Here is a 23,575-nt window from a genome sequence, read left to right on the forward strand (position 1 = left end):
AAAAATTAAAGAAGAAAAAAGAAAACTAGTGCGTACCTGGTTCCAATTGAGTGTTATGCACAAAGAAAAATAGAAAAGAAAAGCAATACCAAAAGATAGCAGATTACCCAAAATGGTTTTAACAGTAATAATCCATGAATGAAATTCACAACCTTAAAAAGTAGATATTTAGGTTAAAAAAACTTACTCAGCCCAAGTGAAATCACAACTAAAATGAGGAATTCATCTTGAATCAAAGAACAACATCAACCTACCAGAAGAAAAATAATAGCCAAAATGAAAAGGCAAATAAAATATTCATTACTAAAACAACCAAGCATACCCCTCGATGAAGGGGAAAAAATGCAAATAACCAAAGTGAAAGATAAATGAAGAAGCAAGCATAAAGAAAAAGGAGGTGAAAAATTAACTTACCAAGTAATTATCAAATACAACTCACATCATAGCCATCTCTTACATCCACAATATAGGCAAACATTATAAAATCATTTAACATGTACATGACCTTTAATTTCTTTAATCTGTAAAGTGAAAAACAGTAAAACAAAATGGAGCAAAGGGAAAAATAATACCTTCGGGATGATAATTCAACTTCCAACACTACGTTGCCAATCTTGAATGCTCAAATGAAGAAAAATAATAATAAAATTACAATATGTGAAGATGATAATACTTTAAGAGAAAAACTACAATACCTGAAGATGGTTAATAATTGTGTATTGAATAGGAGAAAAGAACTCAAAATCAAAATGGAAGAGGGGTATAATTGTATAAACATAAGAGTGGAGAGCCATTAGTGGGTAGCTACAACATTAAGTGGTTTTAGTTTTAATTTAGGGGGGTAAAATAATAAAATGAACATGTAAACTAAAATTCGTTCAAAATTTCGTATTCCTCATACATAGCTTGTTTTATTTTTGTTCAATCATGGGAAGACTCTATTTTTCAAGGATAAAATGGTAAAAAAAAGAGAAACCAAAAACCGATTACCAAAAGTGATATTCCATTTATCTATTGTTATAGATTTCAAAACAAATGAATAAAAATATCAAAATTCGGATAATTGTGATTGTGTCTAGAATAATAAGTATTATACAAATATCATTATTAATAATTTTTTCGAGCTATAGCTCAAAAAATGACAAAATCATCTTTTAATCCTTGAAAATCTTTATCTTTATATATAAAAAAAATGTGAGTTGGAATATTTGATGCAATCATTTTTTCCACTCAAATGCATGGTAATTTCATAAATATATGTATTGTTAATGTGAACATAATTTAATATATTCCGCTGGAATAATCCATAAATGATGCATATAATCAATGCTAACATTTGTTGTCTTAATTATGCTAATATATATTAACATGTAAAATTAAATGGGCAGCTCTAATATTAATTACTGGCCATGATCTTTGCTACAGTCAATGTAAAATATTTGGGAATCACAAAAGATGTTGCATGCATGCAAATTCTTTCTATTTTTATTAAGTTTTTAAAATTTAATATTTTTACTTATTCTTTAATGCATACTCAATTTTGTATTTTATTTAATGAAATGGACAATTTAACGAGACATGCCCATTTTGTAACATCCCAATTTTTTAGATTAAAAAGTTGAGAGTAATAATAGTTTGTTTGTTTTGATATGGAATGTAGTAGAATTATATTTAGTGAAATAATTTAGGTAAGAGATAGGACCATCATAGGATAGTTAAGTGACCTAGATTTTAAGTGCTAAGTTTAGGAAAAATTGATTTAGATGTAGAAAATCCTTGATCAAATCTTCAATCAATAAAAGTTAATTATAGTATGAAAAGTTAAAGTAAGGAAATTTTTCATTAATGACAGTTTTGTAAATAAGGACTTTTTAGGTTAAAATGAGAAATTTATATTAATTAATGAAAATTTAATGTATTGATGTGTCTAGGCATGAACAACCATTAGTTTAATTAATATGGAGAGAAAAGAATTAATTTCTCACTCTAATTATTTTTTTAGTTTGGCCTAATTAAGGAAATTAATAAATGAATCGACTACTTTAGGATCAACTTAGAAGGTAGAGTTTAATTAATGAACTAAGTAAAAGATTAAGTCATTATGAGAGGTTAGGAGATCACAGGAAAAAAAACGTAGAGAACCCCACAAGTGGGCCCCTTCTAAACCTAGAACTCCCTATATAAGAGAGAGAGAGAGAGAAGCTCTTCCCTTCCCCTCATTTGTATTACCGGTTTTGGAGGAGAGAAAGGGTGGCCTCTTCTTCTCTTTTCTTCCTTCTTGATTGGTTGTGGTGTTGAGATGTGAAGTGAAGGGCTCTAGGTGAGTTTTCAAGCCTCTTCTCATGCTTTTCTTCATCTTTCTTTTCAATACTCTTTAGAGTTCTCATATCTCTTTCTTGCTTCAATTTCAGGACTATGTCCTAGGAGGTACTCAAGGATTCAACCCATGCTTGATCACTTAGAACTCATGCTTTGATTATAAGAAGTTAAAATTCATTATGTTGTGCTTTTGAGTGTGAATATGGGAAAATTCAAATTTCGTGTTGTGACCGTATGAATGATATGTGTTGTATTTGCGAATTATGGGTTCAAAAATGAGTTCCTTGACCCCAAATACCTAGGAAAGCATGTATGATGTAACGCGTTTTTTAAATTGATTGTTCAAGCGATTTAATTAAATTATAAGAGAAATTAAATTTAATTTAAGTACTTGAATGAATTAATTACTATATTTGGTGATTTGATTTTATGTGTGTATGTTGTTAGTGAGTTTTTAGTGTTTTGGGATTAAGAGGATGAACTTGAATTTATGTTTTGAGAGGTGGGTGTTTATAATAAGGTTTAGGACTGGAAATAAGGAATTACAATAGTCATAAACTCTCCTTCAACTCTCAAAAATTTGAAACGCAAACACAAAAACTCTCATTCTACTCTCTTCATTCTCTCCAAGAAAATACATTCTTTGAAGATTTGAGAACCTCAAAGGAGGTATTTTTCTCCTCTCTTTAGTGTTCATTAGTTGTCCCTTTGTGTGGTATGCACCTCTCCTCCCTCTTTTATATTCCATTTTCATCTTTCACTAGTGCACCCATGGGGGTCCCATGCAAAAAGCTTAGTTTTTGGGTTTGAATCTAACTTTGGGTTAGCTTTGGGTATGGATAATGCCCTTGTAGTTTGAATTTCTAGTGGAGTTGAAGAAAGTTTCCTCCTTGGACCCAAAACTCCCTCATTTCTTCCTTTTCTTCATCTCAAAGCAAGCTCCTTGGGTTTGATAGGTAATGGAAGCTATATCCTTTTTTGTACTTAGGTTGCTGCAAAATGAATCATGTTGTTACAAATGAAAGTTTGAGCATTTGAGGTTTTCAATTTTGAAATTTGCATTGTTGATTATTTGATTAATATTGATCAAAAGTTCCTTTTTTGAAGAGTTTTGATGTTATTTATGTATTTGGAATTGATGGGAAAGGATTTGAATTTGTTTTGGGATGATTTGAAAGCCATGAGAGACAATTCTACATAAAATTTAAAAATCTATAGAATTCTTCACGTCCAATGACAAGTGTCACATCCAGTGACTATTTTCGGGTCTAGTGACTAGTGTCACCTCCACTGACTAGTTCGGCGTCTAGTGATCATTTTGAGTTTAGTGACAAGTTTTGAGTCCAATGACTAGTTTTGTAGTGGATGTTATTAATGTTGTTTTCTCCTTGCATAAACTAATTATTTTGTGATCGTAATGAATTTATGATGATATGAGATGTGGTTGAGATGATTTTGCTTTATTATTAGAATTGACCTTATGTTGAGATCATGAAATTCACATTCCTATGAGTTTTTGATGAGTTGTTTGCAAGAATTCAAGGTGTTGGAATGACTTGCTATGCTTATTAAACTATATGTGGATTCATAAGTGTGATGAACGTATGAATGGTCAATCTGTGATATTATAACATCTTATGGTGTTGAGATTGATGAATGAATTTGTGATTATGTATGATACTGATTTGAATTATCATAACATGCATGTATTTATGAACGACATTGCATGTAAGTAGGCACGTAAGTTGGAGTGCTAAGAAGTCCCTCAACCTAGTGTTGGAAGTTGTCATGGTGTCTAACACCGAATGGGCCTATAGAATGGATGAATGGGCAAATCCCTAGATAGATTAAGCTCTTTCCAAGCCTTATCGAGGTAAGCCACTACATATGCTAATCTATTTATGATAAAACCACACTTCCTCTGTAGGGTTAATTCGAGTCTCCCCAAATGGTAAAATCATAGAGTCTGACTATGTTAAGGGATGTAATTAGGTTAATCGCTCAAAAGGTTAAACCTTATGGGTGTAAAGAGTCAGCATGGCATAACATGAAAGTTAGACATGTGCATTGATAATTGTGACTTGAGAATGATGTGTTACTTGAAGAGTTGCTTTTGGGAAGAAATGGAGGATTTATATATCTCTTTTAACATATTAATCTTATATTTCTTTTATATGTCATTTTCTTTTAAAATGAGTTCACCCTTGTATTTTCTGTTGAACTATAATGATTGTGTCATTTGACATAGGAGCATATTATGTTGTAGCTTCTGAGGAGATGTGGAATTAGGGGCAAGATTCGACCATTCGTCATTTATTTATGTTTTGTCTTATGGCAGACCAACTTAGGATTTATATATCTTCATGGATCTATGTTTTATTTATTCCCTGAATGAGACCCTTGAATTTTGTTTGGAGTTTTGTTTTGTCTTATTGGTAACCAACTTAGGGTTTGATGACATATTTATTTTAATCATTTAATAATATTATTGGTATTATTTGTTACATTTGGCAAGAAGTATATGTCTATTTTTACACTTAGGCTAATCATATAAGTGAATAGCACGAGTTAAATATTATGCTTCAATTTTATTATGTATTAATCATGTTATGATTTTTCATATTTCAAACATATTTTTAGCAAATGTTACTCAATTGTTCATTTCATTAAATAAAGACAATAGCATTCAAGAAAAAATTGTGACCTTAGTTGGATAAAAAAAATAAAAGTTAAGTAAAAAATTTGTCACACTCTTTGGTAATTGTTTATGCCTATTTTTACACTTGGACAAATCACATTAGGTGAATAATATGGGTTAAATATTAAACTTGATATATTAATCCTATTGTGATTTTTCATATTTTAAACATATTCTTAGTAAACATTCTTCAATAGTTCATTTACATTAAATAAAGGCAACCGCGTTTAAGATATAATTTTGGTGTTAATTGAACAAAAAAATAAAATTCAACTAAAAATTGTCATATTCTTTGGCAATTATTTGTGCATATTTTCACACTTGGGTAATCACATTGAGTGAATAACACATATTAAATAAACTATTTGATTTTATTATATATGTTTATGCACAAGTTAAATACTACACTTATTGTATTAATTCTATTGTGGTTTTGCATATTTCATATATTTTCTTAGTAAATATTGTTCAAGTGTTCTGTTCCATTATATAATTAAAAGATTCCGATAAAATTGTGACATAAGTGAGATGCAAACAAAAAATCAAGTAAAATTTGTCATATTCTTTGGCATATGTTTATGTTCCTTTTTATAGTTAAATAAAAAATACAATCCAAATAAAAAACACTCAAACTCTTTATTTACGTTGTGTGTCACATGGATCTAAAATCTAGTTAGTGATAGTAATAATAATAATATGATATTAATTAGTAAAAAAATTATTTTCATGTTTAAAATAATATTTAGAATAATGATATATTTTTGTGTAAAATGACTATAATACCTTTGATTCACTATAAAAGCTCAACTAATATCCTGTTGGCCTATAAAATTCTATAAACATTACCTAAGTCACATTTATACATAAGAAATATTTTATTGAAATTATTTTAATTTTCATATTTTTGTGTATTAATTGGAATTATTTTACATTTTTATATGAATATAATAATAAAATGAATAAAAATAAAATAAAAACCTAGAAAATAACATTGCATTATTATGGAAATAAGGAAATTTGTAACATGCTAAGGATATTATCATAATTACGCTTATGATTCGAAAATATGAAAATTAAAAATATTTATACAACAATTTCATGCAGAAGCTAACATATTGATTTTCATATATAATATAAATACAACTTGTAACATCCCAATTTTCTAGATTGGGAGGTGTAGAGTAAGAAAAGCTTGTGTTTGTTCTGATATTCACTATAGTAGCATTATCTTTAGTCAAATAATTGATATAAGAGATAGGACCATCATTGGATAGTCAAGTAACCTAGATTTTAGGTACTAAATCTAGAAAAAAGTGATTTGGGAAGAAGGTGAAGGGTATAGACTCTAGGTGAATTTCTAAGCTCTTTCTCATTATTTTATTCATTGTCTTCTCTACTCACTAAAGTCCTCATGTTTCCCTCTTGCATTTTCATGTTTATGCTTCAGGGAGTGCTCAAGGATTCAATCCATCTCCTACTCATTCCTTAGTTTTTTTTTTGTACCAATCAAGAGGTAAGGGAAGAGTATTTGGTCTCTTGGAACCTAAGCTTTGGTTGTGAGAATTTAAACTTCATTTATGTTGTACTTTAGTATGTGTTCATGTGAAATCCATAACCCTGTGTTGTTACCCTGTGAATGATATGAGAATCTTTTATGAATTATAGGAACAAAAATGAATTCCTTGACCCCAAAAACCTAGGAAAGCATATATGATATCTCTCATTTGGAGTTGTATAACATTTTGAAATGAATTTTTGAGTTAGGGTAAGTATGTAAAATCCTCTATTTTTGAAATTTTTAAAGTTGGGGCTTGAATTTGTGTTTATGGACCTCAAAAATGGAACTAAGTAGGTCCAAAAACCTAGGGTTATACATTAAATACCCCCCATTTGAGTTAGTATAGCTCTTGGAATCACAAGTTCAAGTTTTTCTCTTTTATTATAAAACCCTCTCTGTTTTGCACGAACTATACATACAGGCTTGGTTTTTGTAGATTTTGACCATGGAAATGGGTTCTTCATGTTTGGAAACATATAGTTTGATATAAAGTTTTCATAAATGGATTTCTACAACTCTTGGAAATTAGAAAATAAGTTTTGTGAACTTTAATGATAAGTGCAAGGCAATTAGGGTATTGGGGGCCAAATGGGAGTGAATTTAGGAAATTTTGAGTCCAAAACTGAGTTTCTTTCATTTCAAAACCTTGAGATGCGTATATGGTTTTCCCTAAATTGATTTCTATGTCAACGGGGAATTAATTTTCAAAATAAGCAATGATGTACAATTTCAAATAAGAATAAAGTATGAATATGTATGGCATGGATGGAATGACTAATTGAAGAATATGTTGTTTAATTTGATTGAGACATTATGATGTGAAAGTGTGAGAATTGTTATGTTATATGTTGTAATACCAAGTGAGTGTGACCATTTGGCAAAGCATATTGCATGTTATGTATGTGATCTTATTAATAATGTTTGGTTTGAACTATCGCACTTTGGGATTGGGTCGAGCATTGTCCAACCCTCAGAAAAATTTACTTTGGATGTCATGTGATGATTTAGAAAATATATATGCAGTCGTGTATAGTTTTGTGAAGTGGACTATTCTACTTGAAGGACCATATTAATGGTGACCTCCGAAAGGGAAGGGGATTAATTTCCTTCCTATCTTGATATGCTTATGTGTGTGTGCACGATGGATGATACTTGCGCTCAGAAGCTTCATGAGGTTTGACATGCATTAAGATGAAGGAACAAATGGACGTGGTAGTGAGATTGTGTTAGAATTAGAGAGATAGTTGTGTCGAGAGTTGGGGGCATGACTCTATACTCAATAGGAAACAATTTCTAACATCTATTCTCATGTACCTATGCAACCATCGTTCAAGGATCGATGCTTCACATCATGAAGAATGAGTGAGAATTTGTTAAGAGAGGGTGGATGACGCAAAATAGGTATACTGGGGGACAGCCTGAACGGTTCAAAGGAACTTAAGGGGATGTTGAATGGTGATAAACCAACTAAGGTCACTCCCTTGTTACCATTTTAGGATCTAATGTTTGTGCCAACTCCCTCGTTCTTCATTGATGTTATCAAGACGCGATGAGAGCATGATGATGTGCATCATGTGGACCGCTTCTATTATTTCCTCTATTTTCATAGTGCACAGGTGGACACACCAGAGTATAGGCCTCGTATAGTTGATTTTTATGTTTGGTGTACCCAGCCCATACCATGTGATGTGCCATCATTTTCTTCTATTTTCTAAACCCTTTTTGCATCATTTTAATTACTGATTAGTCTTAATTGTCAATTAATCAGGCAGTTTTATTATTTGGGCTCATTTAGCTAATTTGATGTTTTTAATCTAATTTCAGGAATTAATGAAACATTGGGCTTAATCCGGATTTTGGTTATGGACTTGAAGAGGGCAAATTAAGCAGCGCTTACCTTAGTTAATTAGGAAATTTCGCAATTTTATTTTATGTTGTTCAGTGTTTATTTCGTTTTGGGCCAGAGTATTGTAATAGGGCCCAGTGACTTTGAGTGACTCTTTTAAAATAGCAGCCTTGGGATTCGTGCAAGGCTATTCTGTTATGCTGTTCATTATTCAAAGCTTTTGTTTTAGGGTTTTCGTTTTTCTGCCTTGATGCTACTATTCACGTAATGCAATTTTACGTTTTCTGCTTCTAATTACAATTTCGTTATTGCTTCTTCTTCTACTCTCATTTACGTTTCTGTTTCATTTACAATTCTGTTCATTTACGTTTCTGCTTCATGTTTCATTTGCGTTTTCTGTTTGAATCCATGGAAGGCTAGATTTTCTGGTGTTGTTTCCTTTTGAGGATGAAGCCCAACTCTCTTTGAGGTTTCGCTTGTAATGTGGTTTCCTGACAGTTTTCCCTTCACCAGTTATCCCAAATTCGTGAATATTAATCAGTGCACGCTTCGTGTTCGATTAATTGCCTCTGAGCCTAACTTGCATTCATGCTTAATGGACGAAGGGCTAACTGGTGTATGTGGTGCCTAATCACGTATTGAAAACCCTAAGTTGATTTTTGCTTAGTAAATTGAAATAGGGTTGGATTAAGTGGTTGACTGTCAGGGATGAATTCTCCATAACCCAGGATAAGAGAATGGCTTCTGAATCAGAGGAAACAATCCGTTTTTAATATTAGTAGTTTTGTATTCCAGTTTACTTGTTCTGCTCTTTAATCACAAAACAAACAACCCCCCCCAATCGTTACTGTTACTGCAAGTATATTATGAACATTTGGTTTGTCACTGCTCGTTGGAAAACGACCTAGGATCACTTCCTAGTTACTGCATTTTCATGTTTATTTGATTCGGGTACGGCCTCGATCACCATGTTACTACCATTTTCCCATGCCTGTTCTAGAGGTCGTCATTCCTTCTGAGTCTCATTCACTACCTATGGAAAATGTGATGTCCTCTCTCAGATATGATTCTTCATCCGATGACACAGATGAAAAAGATGATGGAACTCACAAACCAAGAGAGGGGTGAATTTATTTTTAAAACAAATCAAAATAAAAACAAAATTTTGAAAAACTTTTGCTTCCAAGGATTGTATCACAAACTTTTTTAATTAAAACCAATATAGAATCAATCATCCAAATACAATATTGTTTTTTTAAAGCACTTCAAAAAGAAATATCTTTAAACTCAACAAATTTATCAAGAAAGCAATGAAAGAGATAAGATTCAAGAGAAAATGAACAAGATTTATACTGGTTCACTCTATTTCTAGAGAAGCTACTCCAGTTATCTAATTTAACCTAAATTAGATTTCCACTATGCACTTTGAGTTCTTACAAGCAATCACAATCAATCTCAATTTCTACCCAGAAAATGAGACTAAGGCACCCAACCCTAGGGTCCTTTATGAATATAAGCCACACCTACCCTTAGCTTAAACTAGAAAACCCTATCCTAGCATGCTTTAGAAACTCATGCATATGCTGCAACAATATGTAAAAACATATGACAACAGAGTCAAGGAGAGATACAACCTTATCATTCAAATGAAAAAACCAAAGCTTGATTCAATGAATCTCTTCTTGATCTCAAAAGATGTTAACAACTCACTTTAACCTTTGAAAGTTTCAGAAATGAAAACTGAAGTTGTGGATTGTAAAAGCTCGTTCTTTTTCACTTTTTGAATTGCTTGAAAGTGAAAACACAAGGTGGTTATTTATAGAGAAAATAGTTATAACTGCATGTAATTAATTAAATTGCTAATGTAATCTATTAACTTAAAAAAGTAATCGATTAGATTCTCACTTTAATCGATTAAAGTGTTCTTCCCAACACCTAGGAAGCTTTCAAGAACAATGTAATTGATTAGATTCTTGTTTTAATCGATTAAAGTGTTATTGATCACTTCTGGGAACACTTTCAAAAACGATGTAATTGATTACTACACCCACGTAATTGATTAAAGTAGAGACCCAAGAAAAACAAACATGGTCTTAAAAGTACTGAGTAATAGATTACGAATATGAGGGTAATCAATTAAACCATAACGAAGATCTCTCTACAAGCTTCTCAAAAGACTTGTGTAATCAATTACAGATAGTTGATAATCAATCAAAATAAAGAATTTTTATATATTCGGGTTTTTAGAAAATATATCTATAACTCCTCCTAGATTTTTTTAAAAAAATAAATTGTCTATTTTTAATAGTTTAATATTACCTCCTAAATTTTATTTTTCTACTTACTCATTTTATTTAAAAATATATATAATAAATTTTTTTAGGCTAAATACTTTCTTCTTTATATAAATTTTCTATTTAGTTATTATCCGGTATTGTCCAAAAATACCACCTACCATTTCTTTAAAAAATAAATAACAAATATTTCTTTCTTTAATATTGCGCATAATTATAAAAATGGTTGAAGACTCAACCATGGCCAAATTAGAAGCCTCTAAAGGCATAGATATTAATGAACCTATTCGTCCATCGGACATGGGAGAGCATCAAGTAAATCTTCCTAGCAGGATCAATACTCTCCATAACACTCAATTTATGGGATCCAGCACTGAAGAACCGCATACATACCTTATGCAATTCCAACAAACATGCACATTAGTAAGAATACTCGGAATCAAAGACAGTCACATCAAGATGCTACTTTTTGCCTTTTTATTAGGGGGAAGTGCACTTGAATGACTCAATTCTCAACCACACCATAGTCTAACCTCATGGGAGCAAATCAAAGACAAGTTCTTCAGACAATTCTTTCCATAATAAATCACAATTATCAAGGAAAGAATAACTAGCTTCCGACAAATGGCATCTGAGTCTCTCTTTGATGCCTGGGATAGCTATAAAGCTTTAATTAGGAGTTGTCCTCGCCACGATTACTATGATTACACCCAAATCTCAATGGTTATAAAAGGAACAATTGATGAATATAGAAGAATGATAAACGCTTCAGCAAGAGGATACCATGCCAATGGAACCGGGACCAAAGTAAAGAAAATTATAGAAGAAGTAGCATTTAGTGAACGAGGTCGTGATTGCAACCGCACCTCTCCAAATGGCATTCACAAAGAAGACATCAAAGATGAATCCCTTAAACAACAAACACAAATGAAAGCTATGATGGAGAACGTAACCAAAAGCATAGTAAAAAAACCTTCAACCGTTGATACCACCAAAACAATCAATTCTCTCCTGTGAAGAGTGTAGAGGTAACCACCATACCTCTTACTGTATGGAGGAAGTAGCCAAGGAAGCCAAATTCATGAGACAAAGCACTACAAAATTAGAAGAAGCCGTAGTCAACCTTAGCACCACATCCTACTCCAACCTCGAGAATACCATGGAGGTAATAAATTCATTAAAAGATCAAGTAAAGGAGTTAGCAGTGAAAATAAAGAAATCATAACACCAAGGTGGATATAATTGATGAAGTAATAGAAGAGCAAATTCTAAAAATCATAACACCAACACCATTAGAGCTTGCTTTAACCAACACTGTGAAAGACCTCACACTGGAGCATTAAGAGTTAGGGGAATGCATCCAGCACCTAGATTCCTCAAAGGAAGTGTTGTAAAATAAAATAGAAGATCCATGAACCTTGATTAAATAAAGGCCTATCATGAAATTAAAGCTATTGCCTCCTCACCTTAAATATGTCTTTTTAAAGGGTGAGGATGAGAAACCAACCATCATTAGTAGCATATTGCACAAAGAGGAAGAAAAGAGACTAATGGAGGTACTAAAGAAGCACAATCAAGCCTTAGGATGACAAATCTCTGACCTCAAAGGAATAAGCCATCCATATACATAATCAACCTTAAAGAGGACTTCAAACCGATACTCCCTAAAAAGGAGACTCAACCCGATTATGGAAAACAAAGTCTGAAAAAAAGTATTGAAGCTTCTTGAAGCTGGAATGATATATTTCATTTTCGATAGTTCATGGGTAAGCCCCATGCAAGTAGTCCTTAAAAAGTGTAGAATAACAGTGATAAAGAATGACAAAAGAGCTTATTCCCACAAGGAGCATGACCGGTTGGAAAATATGTATTGATTACCGCCTTCTCAACAAGGCAACAAGGAAATACCACTTTCTTTTTCCCTTCATGGATCAAATGCTTGAGAGGTTAGTCGATTAAGACTTCTATTACTTTATGGATGGATACTCAGGGTATAATCAAATTCTTATTAATCGAGAGGATCAAGAGAAAACAACCTTCACTTGCCCATTCGGAGTCTTTTTCCTATCGGAGAATTCCCCTTGGACTTTTCAATGCACCATCCACATTCCAAAGGTGTATGAATGCCATCTTTTTTTGACATGGTATTAAAATGCATAGAGGTATTTATTGATGATTTTTCTATATTTGGAGATTCGTTCATGTCATGCCTCAACAACTTGGAAAGAGTCCTAGAAAGATGCATTGAAAATAACCTTGTGCTTAATTGGCAAAAATCGCACTTCATGGTAACTAAAGGTATAGTGCTCAGGCATAAAATTTCTGCAAGAGGTATTGAAGTATATCAAGCTAAGATAGAAGTAATTGAAAAGCTTCCACCACCTCGAAATGTGAAAAGAGTAAGAATCTTTTTGGGCCACATTGGTTTCTATAGAAGGTTCATACAAGATTTCTCTAAGATTTCCAAACCTCTTAGTATTTTACTTGTCAAAGAGAATCTGTTCCACTTCAATGAAGAATGCCTTCAAGCTTTCGACCTCTTCAGAAAGAAGCTAGTAATGCACTAGTTATAGTGGCTCCCAATTGGTGGCAAGAATTGGAACTAATGTGTGATGCTAATGACTATGCACTAGGAGAAATATTAGGATATAAGAGGAATGGAAGATTTCATGCTATCGACTATGCTAGGAAAGTGCTAAATAGAGCCCAAATCAACTACACAACAAAAGAGAGAGAGATGCTAGCAGTGGTTTATGATGCCCTTGAAAAGTTTTGATCATATCTTGTAGGACCAAAGATCATAGTGCACACTGACCATTTAGCTATAAAATATCGACTCACCAAAGCAAATTCTAAGCCAAGATTAATTAGATGGGTCCTTTTACTACAAGTTCGATCTAGAGATCCGAGACAAAAAGCTAGCATATTGTTGGGGTTTTATTTTACGTTAGATTCAACTTATAGGCCAAGTGTAACACAATCATGATTTAGTAACTAAACTATTGTCCGAGTTATCTTCCAAAGGAATAAAGGAGGAATTTCATGTAATTATTTAACTAAGAACTAGGTTTCTGTATTTTTGTTTTGAGATTGTCACAAAATAAATAACATAAAATAAATTGCAATAAAAATTAAATGACAATAAAATAATTAAGTAAAGATAGAAATACTAGACTGGATAGTGACGTCGATCTTGATGAATGAATGTCTAGGTTTGGACTTGAAATTCACTCAATCCACTATAACTTCACAATTCTTTACTTATCTCTCTTGCTCATCCCCAATTCATGAAAAAAGAGGGGGTGAATTGGTTTTCAAAACCAAAATACCTTTAAAAAAAACTCAAAGTTACAAAAACTTTTGTATTTTGAATCGAACGTAATCAATACTTAATCAATCCACCCTTAAACAAGATCCTTCATTAATATCCTTTCTTTCACAAATATATATCTTGAATCTTTTTGAAAACCTTGATTAATACTTGAATGAGGGGAAAATATCATATCAAGAGAAGAAAAACACAGTCTTTTTATATTAGTTCACTCTCTATTACCAGATAAGCTAATCCAACTATCTAATCTAAAATCAGAATTAAATTTTCACTATGCATCAAGAATCCTTACAAGCAATCATAACCAATCTATGATTCCTGCCCTGGAAAAAGAGACTAAGGCACCCAACACTAGGGTCCTTTGTGAATAAGAGTCTCAGAGAACTATACTCTTAGCCTAAACTATAAAACCTTATTCTAGCATGTCCTAAGCGAATCATGCATACCCAAAAGACGTGTAAACATCATACATAGAAAAACGAGTAAAGAAAGACACAACCTGCTCAATCTTTTCTGGAAAACCCTTGTTGGATTGAGGAGGTATTCTTTTTCAACTCAAAAGACACAACTCACTTCAAATAAAAAGATCTTCATAATCAAATGATTTAGAAGTTGTGAGTTACTATATAGCTTTTTTCTTCTCTTCTCTTTTCCCAAATGACAATTCAAAATCTTTGCTCATTCTTAGGCTAATGTGTTATTTTCAATATATTGAGTATTCTCTTTATGTATATGGATGGAACACAAGTTGGTTATTTATAGAAAAACAAGTAAAGAAAGACACAACCTGATCAATCTTTTCCGCAAAACCCTTCTTGGATTGAGGAGGTATTATTCTTTAACTCAAAAGGCACAACTCACTTCAAAGAAAAAGATCTTCATAATCAAACAATTTAGAAGTTATGAGTTACTATATAGCTTTTTTCTTCTCTTCTCTTTTCCCTAATGAGCTCGAAATATTTTCTCATTTAGAGGCTAATGTGTTATTTTCGAGATATTGAGTATTCTCTTGATGTATATGGATGGAACACAAGCTAGTTATTTATAGAAAAAACTGTTATAACCGTCTGTAATCGATTAAATCTACAAGTTAATCAATTAATTCACTGAAGTAATCAATTAGATTATCTAAGTAATCGATTAAAGTGTTCTTTCCAACATTTAGAAATAACTCAAGAACAATGTAATCTGTTAGATTATCTAAGTAATTGATTGAAGTGTTCTTGTTCACTTCTGAACAACTAACTGAGAGAGAAGTAATCGATTAATACACTTGGTAATCGATTAAAGTAGAGACTCCTGAATAAAACAATCATTGTCTCAAACAACAGTGTAATTGATTATGAGACAACCGTAATCGATTAAACCATTACGAGACTTAACTCTTCAAGCTTCATTCAGCTTGTTGTAATCGATTACAATAGACTTGTAATTAATTAAAATATAGAACTTTTCCTCTTAAGAAATTTTTCTATCTTAAAAACTTCTCACTAACCATGATAATTCATGATGAAAAACCCAATTACACAAACATGGCCCATAAATATAACATGGGAGCACTGAGAATCCAACAACACCTAAAACTCAGTTCCTACCAAAAAATACCCAAGTTCATTGAACCCATTACAAAACAAAACCGCAACATTCTAATACCAGTTAAACAAAACTAAAAGAAAGTATGACAAATTTCTTGTATATTGTGTCCAATAAGAAATAGTCGAGTAAACTATTGCTATTAACCTCCCTTACAATATGTCATAACATCCCTAGTATGTTTTCTATATACAATATCTCCTAATATTATGAGAGTTTAAAAATCTTGGGAGGACCATGAACCCTGTAGGAACCCCTCATGCCTTCGCCTCTGTGCATTCCACTCCTCTACTAGATGCTTAAAGTATATTGCCTCTAATTTTAAAAATTACTCTCTTTTTAAGAAATGGAATGCATCACATTTTAATCAATTGCAATGTAAACAAATTTCTTAGCAGCGATAGATAATTATAAATAAACCACCCAAAACAATTTTTCTTAGCAGAGATGTCTATGTTATAATTATTATCTGCATCTTCAGGTTTGGACTTTCTAATGATGCACAAAATGAGAAGAACCAGAAGCCCAACAATTCCCACAACACCTCTAATAATACCAAGTATTAGGCGTAGGTGCATCTCTGATTCCTTCTCCAGGCTTTGAATTGATGGCTTAATGTGGCTTATAAGAGTAGGCAAGGAATATCTTAGTGACAAGTACCTTGTAATTGTCCACGAGCCACCTAGTAAGCATGATAGTTGCATGACAATGATATTGGATAATCATTTCCCATAAATTCCCATAAGTATGTGGAAGTGGACTTTGTGTGGCTATAAACTGGGATACGTTTCCAGCTTAGGAGGTCTATATATGTTTAAAAAGCACTTGCAAATCAAATAAGTAACAATCTATCTTAATCCCTCAAAAGCTTCTTCCGTAATAGTTATTTCATTCAAAGTTTATCAAATACATAGAATAAGTAAATTTGTGCTGAAACAAGGCTTGCATTCATATACCTACATGCTGCAGGTCTATACTCCGTACTTGATTTGAGAACAACCCTGTTCTTGTCAACTAAAACAAGAAATAACAAATTTCATTTTACTTTCCCCAACGCAACCCAGAAAACAACACAATAAACCCTTGCTACTAAATTCTAAAACTAATTTTCCCTTGAAACTCAAAGTTAATCGAAGTAAGAATTTTCATGGGATATTATATAGCAACTTCAATGTTTCAAATGAAAACTTAACAAATCACCCGCAAAGTGATTTATCTACGCCTAAACTACTACGACCTAGATGAGTATTTCTAAAATCTCACCATTTTCAAGTAAAATCTCTCTTAGTGAATTCAAGGCACTTTGCCACAAATACGTAATAATGCGTTCAATCTCCTTGCCATGAGTGAGATTAATGAAATAGAGAGATAGATAGAGTGAGGGTTGGAATTCAAACTTGTCCTATGGCTTCTTTGGTTTCTCACTTTGCCACAAATACGTAATGACGTGTTCAATCTCTTGATCTGAGTTTAGGAAAGACCAGACTGAAGTAGCAGTGCAACGACGACCATATCTAAGTCGCAGTGCAATGATGCATTAGGTCTAGACGATCACTTTTCACATCTACTTTAGATTTTGATGATTAGTAATAAGTATAAATTATTAATGTTTTAATAACTTTATGACAAGTGAACATGATCAACGATGTTAAAGAATTTAACAATAATCTATATGTATCATCCACACTCAAAGAGAAAATGTTTTGTTAATTATTTAACTAGCATCCAACGCACTAAAACCAAATAGTGTCCATTCATTATGTGAATCAGTGTTATACAATGTATTTTTAATTCTCACATCCAGCTACACATTCTTTCAAAATGATCAACAATAAAAAAAAGTCTATGATAGTAAAAAAGGGAAGTACTCTTTGTTTTGAATTACTAATATTTGAATCTAAGGAAATTACAAAATAGAATAGAATAAAATAAAAGGTGTTCACAGAATATTCCTTAGAGGTTGCTTTGTCGAGGACAAGGAGCATGTGACAATGTCTATACTATTGCTCATTTCCTTGCAAATCAGAGCATGCCACGTAGTCTTATCTCCCGGTGTGAGACAATGGTCTTTTCAAGAAATCAACATTGATCCCATAACAGATCTTTCACTGAAGTATATAAAAGATCGTCTCTACCCAAAAATAAGATGAAAAACATTACGAAAAAATGAGAATATCTCTAAAGCAAAACTCTGCTAAAATCAATGGATGACTGATTATAAAAGATCCCACAACATCGGTTTTTTTTTAAAAAAACCAATGTTAACAAAGTAACTCAACATCGGTTTTTGATGTTGAGTTTTCTCTACGTTTTTTTAGTAACATTGGGTTTTGGTAAAACTGATGTTAACACGAGTTTGTTAACATCTGTTTTTTAAAAATCGATATTATCAAAGTTTGTTGACATTGTTTTTAAAAAAACTGATGTTAACGAATCGTGTTAACATCAGTTTTAACAAAAACCAATGTTAAAAACTCGTGTTAATGCCACCACAATTTTGTTAATATCAATTTTTGGTAAAATCGATGTTAACTTAGCATGTTGAAGTCATTATTTGTAGTAATGAACGTTCAATTCAACGTGAGTTTTAGAACAAAATATCCAATTAAAAGTTATAGAATATTGTAATAGTTGTTAAAGTTACACCGATGTAATTTGATACCTCCAACTATCAAATTACACTGGTCTAACTTTGGCAACTATTACTCCATTTTTATAATTTGATATAGTATGTGATTTTTATTAATCTAACCATTGAATTATATCTACATATTATCAAGATCATTTGTATCAAATTTTGTCAAAAATTGAAAAACAACAAGAAGATAAGCAAATGATTCATAGTTTAGTAGAGGAGGGATCAAATTGAAAAAAGATTATGGAACTCAATAAACTAAGAGAGAGTGAATTGGTTTTCAAACAAAATGTACCTTTAAAAAAAAGTTTTAAAAAAACTTTTTGTATGGATCATATCACAACCACATATATGAATTGAACGTAATTAATACTTAATCAATCATTCCTTAAACATGACCCTTCATTAACATCCTTTCTTTCACAATTATAAAACTTGAATCTTTATGAAAAACTTGATTAATACTTGAATGAGAGAAAAAAATCAATTCAAGAGAAGAAAGACACAATCTTTTTATACGGGTTCATTCTCTATTACTAGATAAGCTAATCCAGTTATCTAATCTAAAACCAGAATCAGATTTTCACTATGCATCAAGAATCCTTACAAGCAATCACAACCAATCTACAATTCCCACCCCGAAAAAAGAGACTAAGGCAACCAACACTAGGGTCCTTTGCGAATATAAGCGAATGAAAATCCTACTCTTAACCCAAACTAGAAAATCATATTCTAGCATGTCCTAAGTGATTCATGCATAACCAAAAAGCTCATGATCTTTCTCATTCAGAGGCTAAATAGGTTATTTTTGAGATGTTGGGTATTCTCTTGATGTATTTTGGAGTGAACACAAGTTGGTTATTTACCGATAAAACAATTATAACCGCCTCTAATCGATTAAATCTACAAGATAATTGATTAATTCATTGAAGTAATCGATTATATTGTCTAAGTAATCGATTAAAGTATTCTTTCCAACATTTGGAAATAACTTAAGAACAATGTAATCAATTAGATGCTCTAAGCAATCGATTAAAGTGTTCTTGTTCACTTATGAACAACTAACCAAGAGAGAAGTAATCGATTAATCCACTTGGTAATAAACTAAAATAGAGACTCCTGAAATCATTCATTGTCTCAAACAATAATGTAATCGATTATGAGACTTCTGTAACCGATTAAACCAATACGAGACTCAACTCTTCAAGCTTCAAACAACTTGTTATAATAGATTATGGTGAGGCTGTAATCAATTAAAACAAAGAGTTTTGCCTCTTGAAGAAACTTAAACTTTTCTTCACAAAAACCATGATGATGAATGATACTTCGATGCAACACATAAAATAACAATCAATACAAATGTCATTCAAAGGAACTTTTCAACTGAATAATGTTTTTTTTTATAAAAAAAACTTACTATTAGACTGAAAGTTCCTTTTACATAGATCACGTATGTGAAATTTTATATTAATCCAAAATCATTTGATACCTCATTCATATATATTAAAATTGACATAATATAAATATTTTAAAATATTGATCATTTAGTTATATTTTTATTATTGTTCAATTTTGACAAAATTTGACACAGACAATCTTAATAATGTATAGAAATAGTTCAACAATTTGATGAATAAAACTTACATTTTATATTAAATTATATCAATTTAGTAAAAGTGATCACCCTAGCGTACAAGTAAATACTAAATATTACTAGTTTTGATCATAACAAAAAGTCATTGAAGTGGTATAAAAAAACATACCGTACAAAAATCATATTACCCAGAAAAAAATCATAAAGCAATCAAAAGGGATGTAATTGGGGCGAGCCTATTCCGCAAACTCCCCCAATTCAATCCAATTAGATTTTGGTGGGTTGGATTGATTTATTAGGTTGGATTGGATTGATTTTAATTTAATAAAATAGATTATAATTGGATTGGGTGATGGATTTGAAATTTTGGATTCAATCAAAATCTAACCCAGTCCAGCCTAACACAATATTATGTTTTATGATTATTGTTAACTTTAAGTATTTTGAGTTGTAAAATAATGTTATGATCTATGATTATTGAATTCTATTAGTAATTATTGTTGATCACATGAATAATATTTTCTGATTTTTCGTCAAATAAAATATCTTACTATCATTTGAGCTTGGTATTTTTTTTAATTTTCTTACAAAACTTTAAGTGATAATTTTTTAATGGTTTAATTTGATAACCAATCCAATAATTGAATTGGATTAATAAAATAAAAAAGATAATTCCAATTCAATTTAATTCATTTAAATTTAATTAAATTAAATTAAAAAAAAAAATAAAACTCATTCAATTGGGATGACTTACACCCCTAGCAATCAAAATTCGGAGTGTGGGTGTCGGTGGGTATTGGATTACTCGTAACGGTGGTGAGTGGTGACAACGGATTCGGAGTGAGTCCATTGTTCATACATGGTAAGGAAGGGGTATTAATGTTATTTCACTAGCCTCCTTCAGTGCAGTCACCAGCTTCCGAAGGAAAGTGAAAAACAAAACCAACCATAGATGTATATAAATGTGCATGGAATATCAGACATCATAGTTTCCATTGCTCGGTTTCGCGTTTCATATTCTTCGCTCCTTATTCTGCAGTGCGTGAAGAATATCTTCATTTCTTTCATGCGCTCAGACTCTTAATCCACACGCACATTTTCTGTGCACGAGGTTAGTGATACAAATTTTAATTTTTCACTCTTATTTTTTGGTCATCATTGTTTCTTCATTTGTCATATTTACATTCCCATTTTGTTCTCTGTTGTGTGGTAACATTACTATTACTATTATCTATATAACGTTATAATCTGCATATCTCTAAACCCATAAAGACATTTACCCATTAAGAGTTTGGTTTATTTTATCTGCATTTTTCACTCATTTTCTGCATCTGGGTCTGTCAGATCTGGCCCCAATTTCCCTTTTAATCCTGCAAAGATGGAATCTTGTGCGCAATTCGGGTTGTGGGTGGTCTTGATCTTGTGCTTGGCGTTTCAAATTCAACCCAATTATGGGTTCTACCTTCCGGGCAGTTACCCCCACAACTATGATGTCACGGATGAGTTGTGGGTGAAGGTGAATTCCCTCACTTCCATTGACACAGAAATGCCCTTTAGCTATTACAGCCTGCCCTTTTGCAAGCCCGAGGGTGGCATCAAGGACAGTGCCGAGAACCTTGGGGAGCTTCTCATGGGAGATAGGATAGAGAACTCTCCTTATAGGTTTAGGATGTACACCAATGAGTCTGAGATTTACTTGTGCCAGATCCAGGCGCTGTCCGGGGACCAGTTCAAGATCTTGAAGGAGAGGATTGATGAGATGTATCAGGTTAATTTGATTCTTGATAATTTGCCTGCTATTAGGTTCACACAGAAAGATGGGTACTTTATGAGATGGACTGGGTACCCTGTTGGTATTAAGATTGAGGATGCTTATTATGTGTTTAACCATCTCAAGTTCAATGTTCTTGTCCACAAGTACGAGGAGACCAATGTGGCTCGCGTAATGGGGACTGGAGAGGGTGCAGAAGTGATCCCGGTTGGCAAGGAGGGGTCTTCTGAGAAGCCTGGATACATGGTTGTTGGGTTTGAGGTGATTCCTTGTAGTATTATGCATAATGCTGATTCTGCAAAAAACTTGAAGATGTATGACAAGTACCCGTCATCTATCCGATGTGATCCGGCCACTGTGGCAATGCCTATCAAGGAGGGCCAGCCTGTTGTTTTCACTTATGAGATCACCTTTGAGGAGAGTGACATCAAGTGGCCGTCTAGATGGGATGCTTACTTAAAGATGGAGGGAGCTAAAGTGCATTGGTTCTCTATCCTTAATTCGCTCATGGTGATCACTTTTCTTGCTGGTATTGTTCTTGTGATCTTCCTGAGGACAGTTAGAAGGGATCTGACCCGTTATGAGGAGCTCGATAAGGAGGCTCAAGCACAGATGAATGAAGAGTTATCTGGTTGGAAGCTTGTAGTGGGAGATGTTTTCCGCACTCCGACAAATCCTGCTTTGTTGTGTGTGATGGTTGGGGATGGAGTTCAGATTCTTGGGATGTCTGTTGTGACGATATTGTTTGCTGCACTTGGATTCATGTCACCGGCATCTCGGGGAACACTGATCACAGGTATGCTGTTTTTCTATATGATACTTGGTATTGCTGCTGGTTATGTCTCAGTTCGGATGTGGAGGACAATCAGCTTTGGCGAACAGAAGGGCTGGGTGTCAATTGCATGGAAAGCTGCGTGTTTCTTCCCAGGCATTTCCTTTTTGATCCTCACAACCTTGAACTTCCTATTGTGGGGAAGCCACAGCACTGGAGCCATTCCATTTTCACTCTTTGTAATACTAATCTTGCTTTGGTTCTGCATATCTGTACCCCTTACCATTGTTGGTGGCTACTTTGGAGCCAAGGCACCCCACATTGAGTATCCAGTCCGAACCAACCAAATTCCTCGCGAAATTCCCCAGCAGAAGTACCCATCATGGCTGTTAGTTCTTGGTGCTGGCACCCTTCCATTTGGCACCTTGTTCATTGAGCTCTTCTTTATCATGTCCAGCATTTGGATGGGTCGCGTTTACTACGTCTTTGGGTTTCTCTTCGTTGTTTTGATCCTTCTTGTGGTGGTTTGTGCCGAGGTATCTCTAGTTCTGACTTACATGCACCTGTGTGTGGAGGATTGGAAATGGTGGTGGAAATCGTTCTTTGCCTCCGGTTCTGTCGCCATATACATCTTTTTGTACTCTGTTAACTATCTTGTGTTTGACCTCAAGAGTTTGAGCGGTCCTGTGTCTGCAACTCTTTACTTAGGCTACTCACTCTTCATGGTTCTAGCAATCATGCTTTCTACAGGTACAATTGGGTTCCTCTCTTCATTCTGGTTCGTGCATTACTTGTTCTCTTCTGTCAAGTTGGATTGAAGACTTGATGCGCCCACAAATTACCGCTACTGAGAACAGATTTTATCAAGAGGGCCCTTTGAAATGTTCCATTTTATATGTTACTGTATTTCAGTTCATTTTGTTAGGGAGCTTAGTAAATTTAGTGCAGCTATTTTATTCTGTTTTGCTTAACTCATTGCTAGATATAAAAAAATTCATTGCATGATGTAGTTAGTAATTGATAAATTCCTTGGCATTCTGAAGCATGTAATGTTATTGTTGGTAGTTGGTGTTTGGAAATGTAATTCAGATCTTTATGGCCTTGCCTGCAATTAATATTCCAATTTCAATAAAAATATGACCGCAAGGAACAAGTTGCGCTTAA

At 32.9% G+C, this 23,575-nt stretch overlaps 1 protein-coding gene across 1 annotated transcript; it reads left to right on the plus strand.

Moving 5' to 3' along the window:
* Positions 1–20,642: 20,642 nt before the first annotated feature.
* Positions 20,643–23,575, plus strand: LOC100819368 (transmembrane 9 superfamily member 11). Its single transcript, XM_006597895.4, has 2 exons — positions 20,643–20,979; positions 21,213–23,575. Exon 2 carries the CDS (start codon positions 21,247–21,249, stop codon positions 23,227–23,229), a length of 1,983 nt encoding a protein of 660 aa, XP_006597958.1. The 5' UTR covers positions 20,643–20,979; positions 21,213–21,246; the 3' UTR covers positions 23,230–23,575.

This window comes from Glycine max, chromosome 15 (genome assembly GCF_000004515.6).
Source record: "Glycine max cultivar Williams 82 chromosome 15, Glycine_max_v4.0, whole genome shotgun sequence".
In the NCBI taxonomy this organism is placed as follows: Eukaryota; Viridiplantae; Streptophyta; class Magnoliopsida; order Fabales; family Fabaceae; genus Glycine; species Glycine max.

Coding starts and splice junctions, on each gene's coding strand:
- LOC100819368 (XM_006597895.4), top strand. CDS start 21,247: ATGGAATCTTGTGCGCAATTCGGGTTGTGGGTGGTCTTGATCTTGTGC.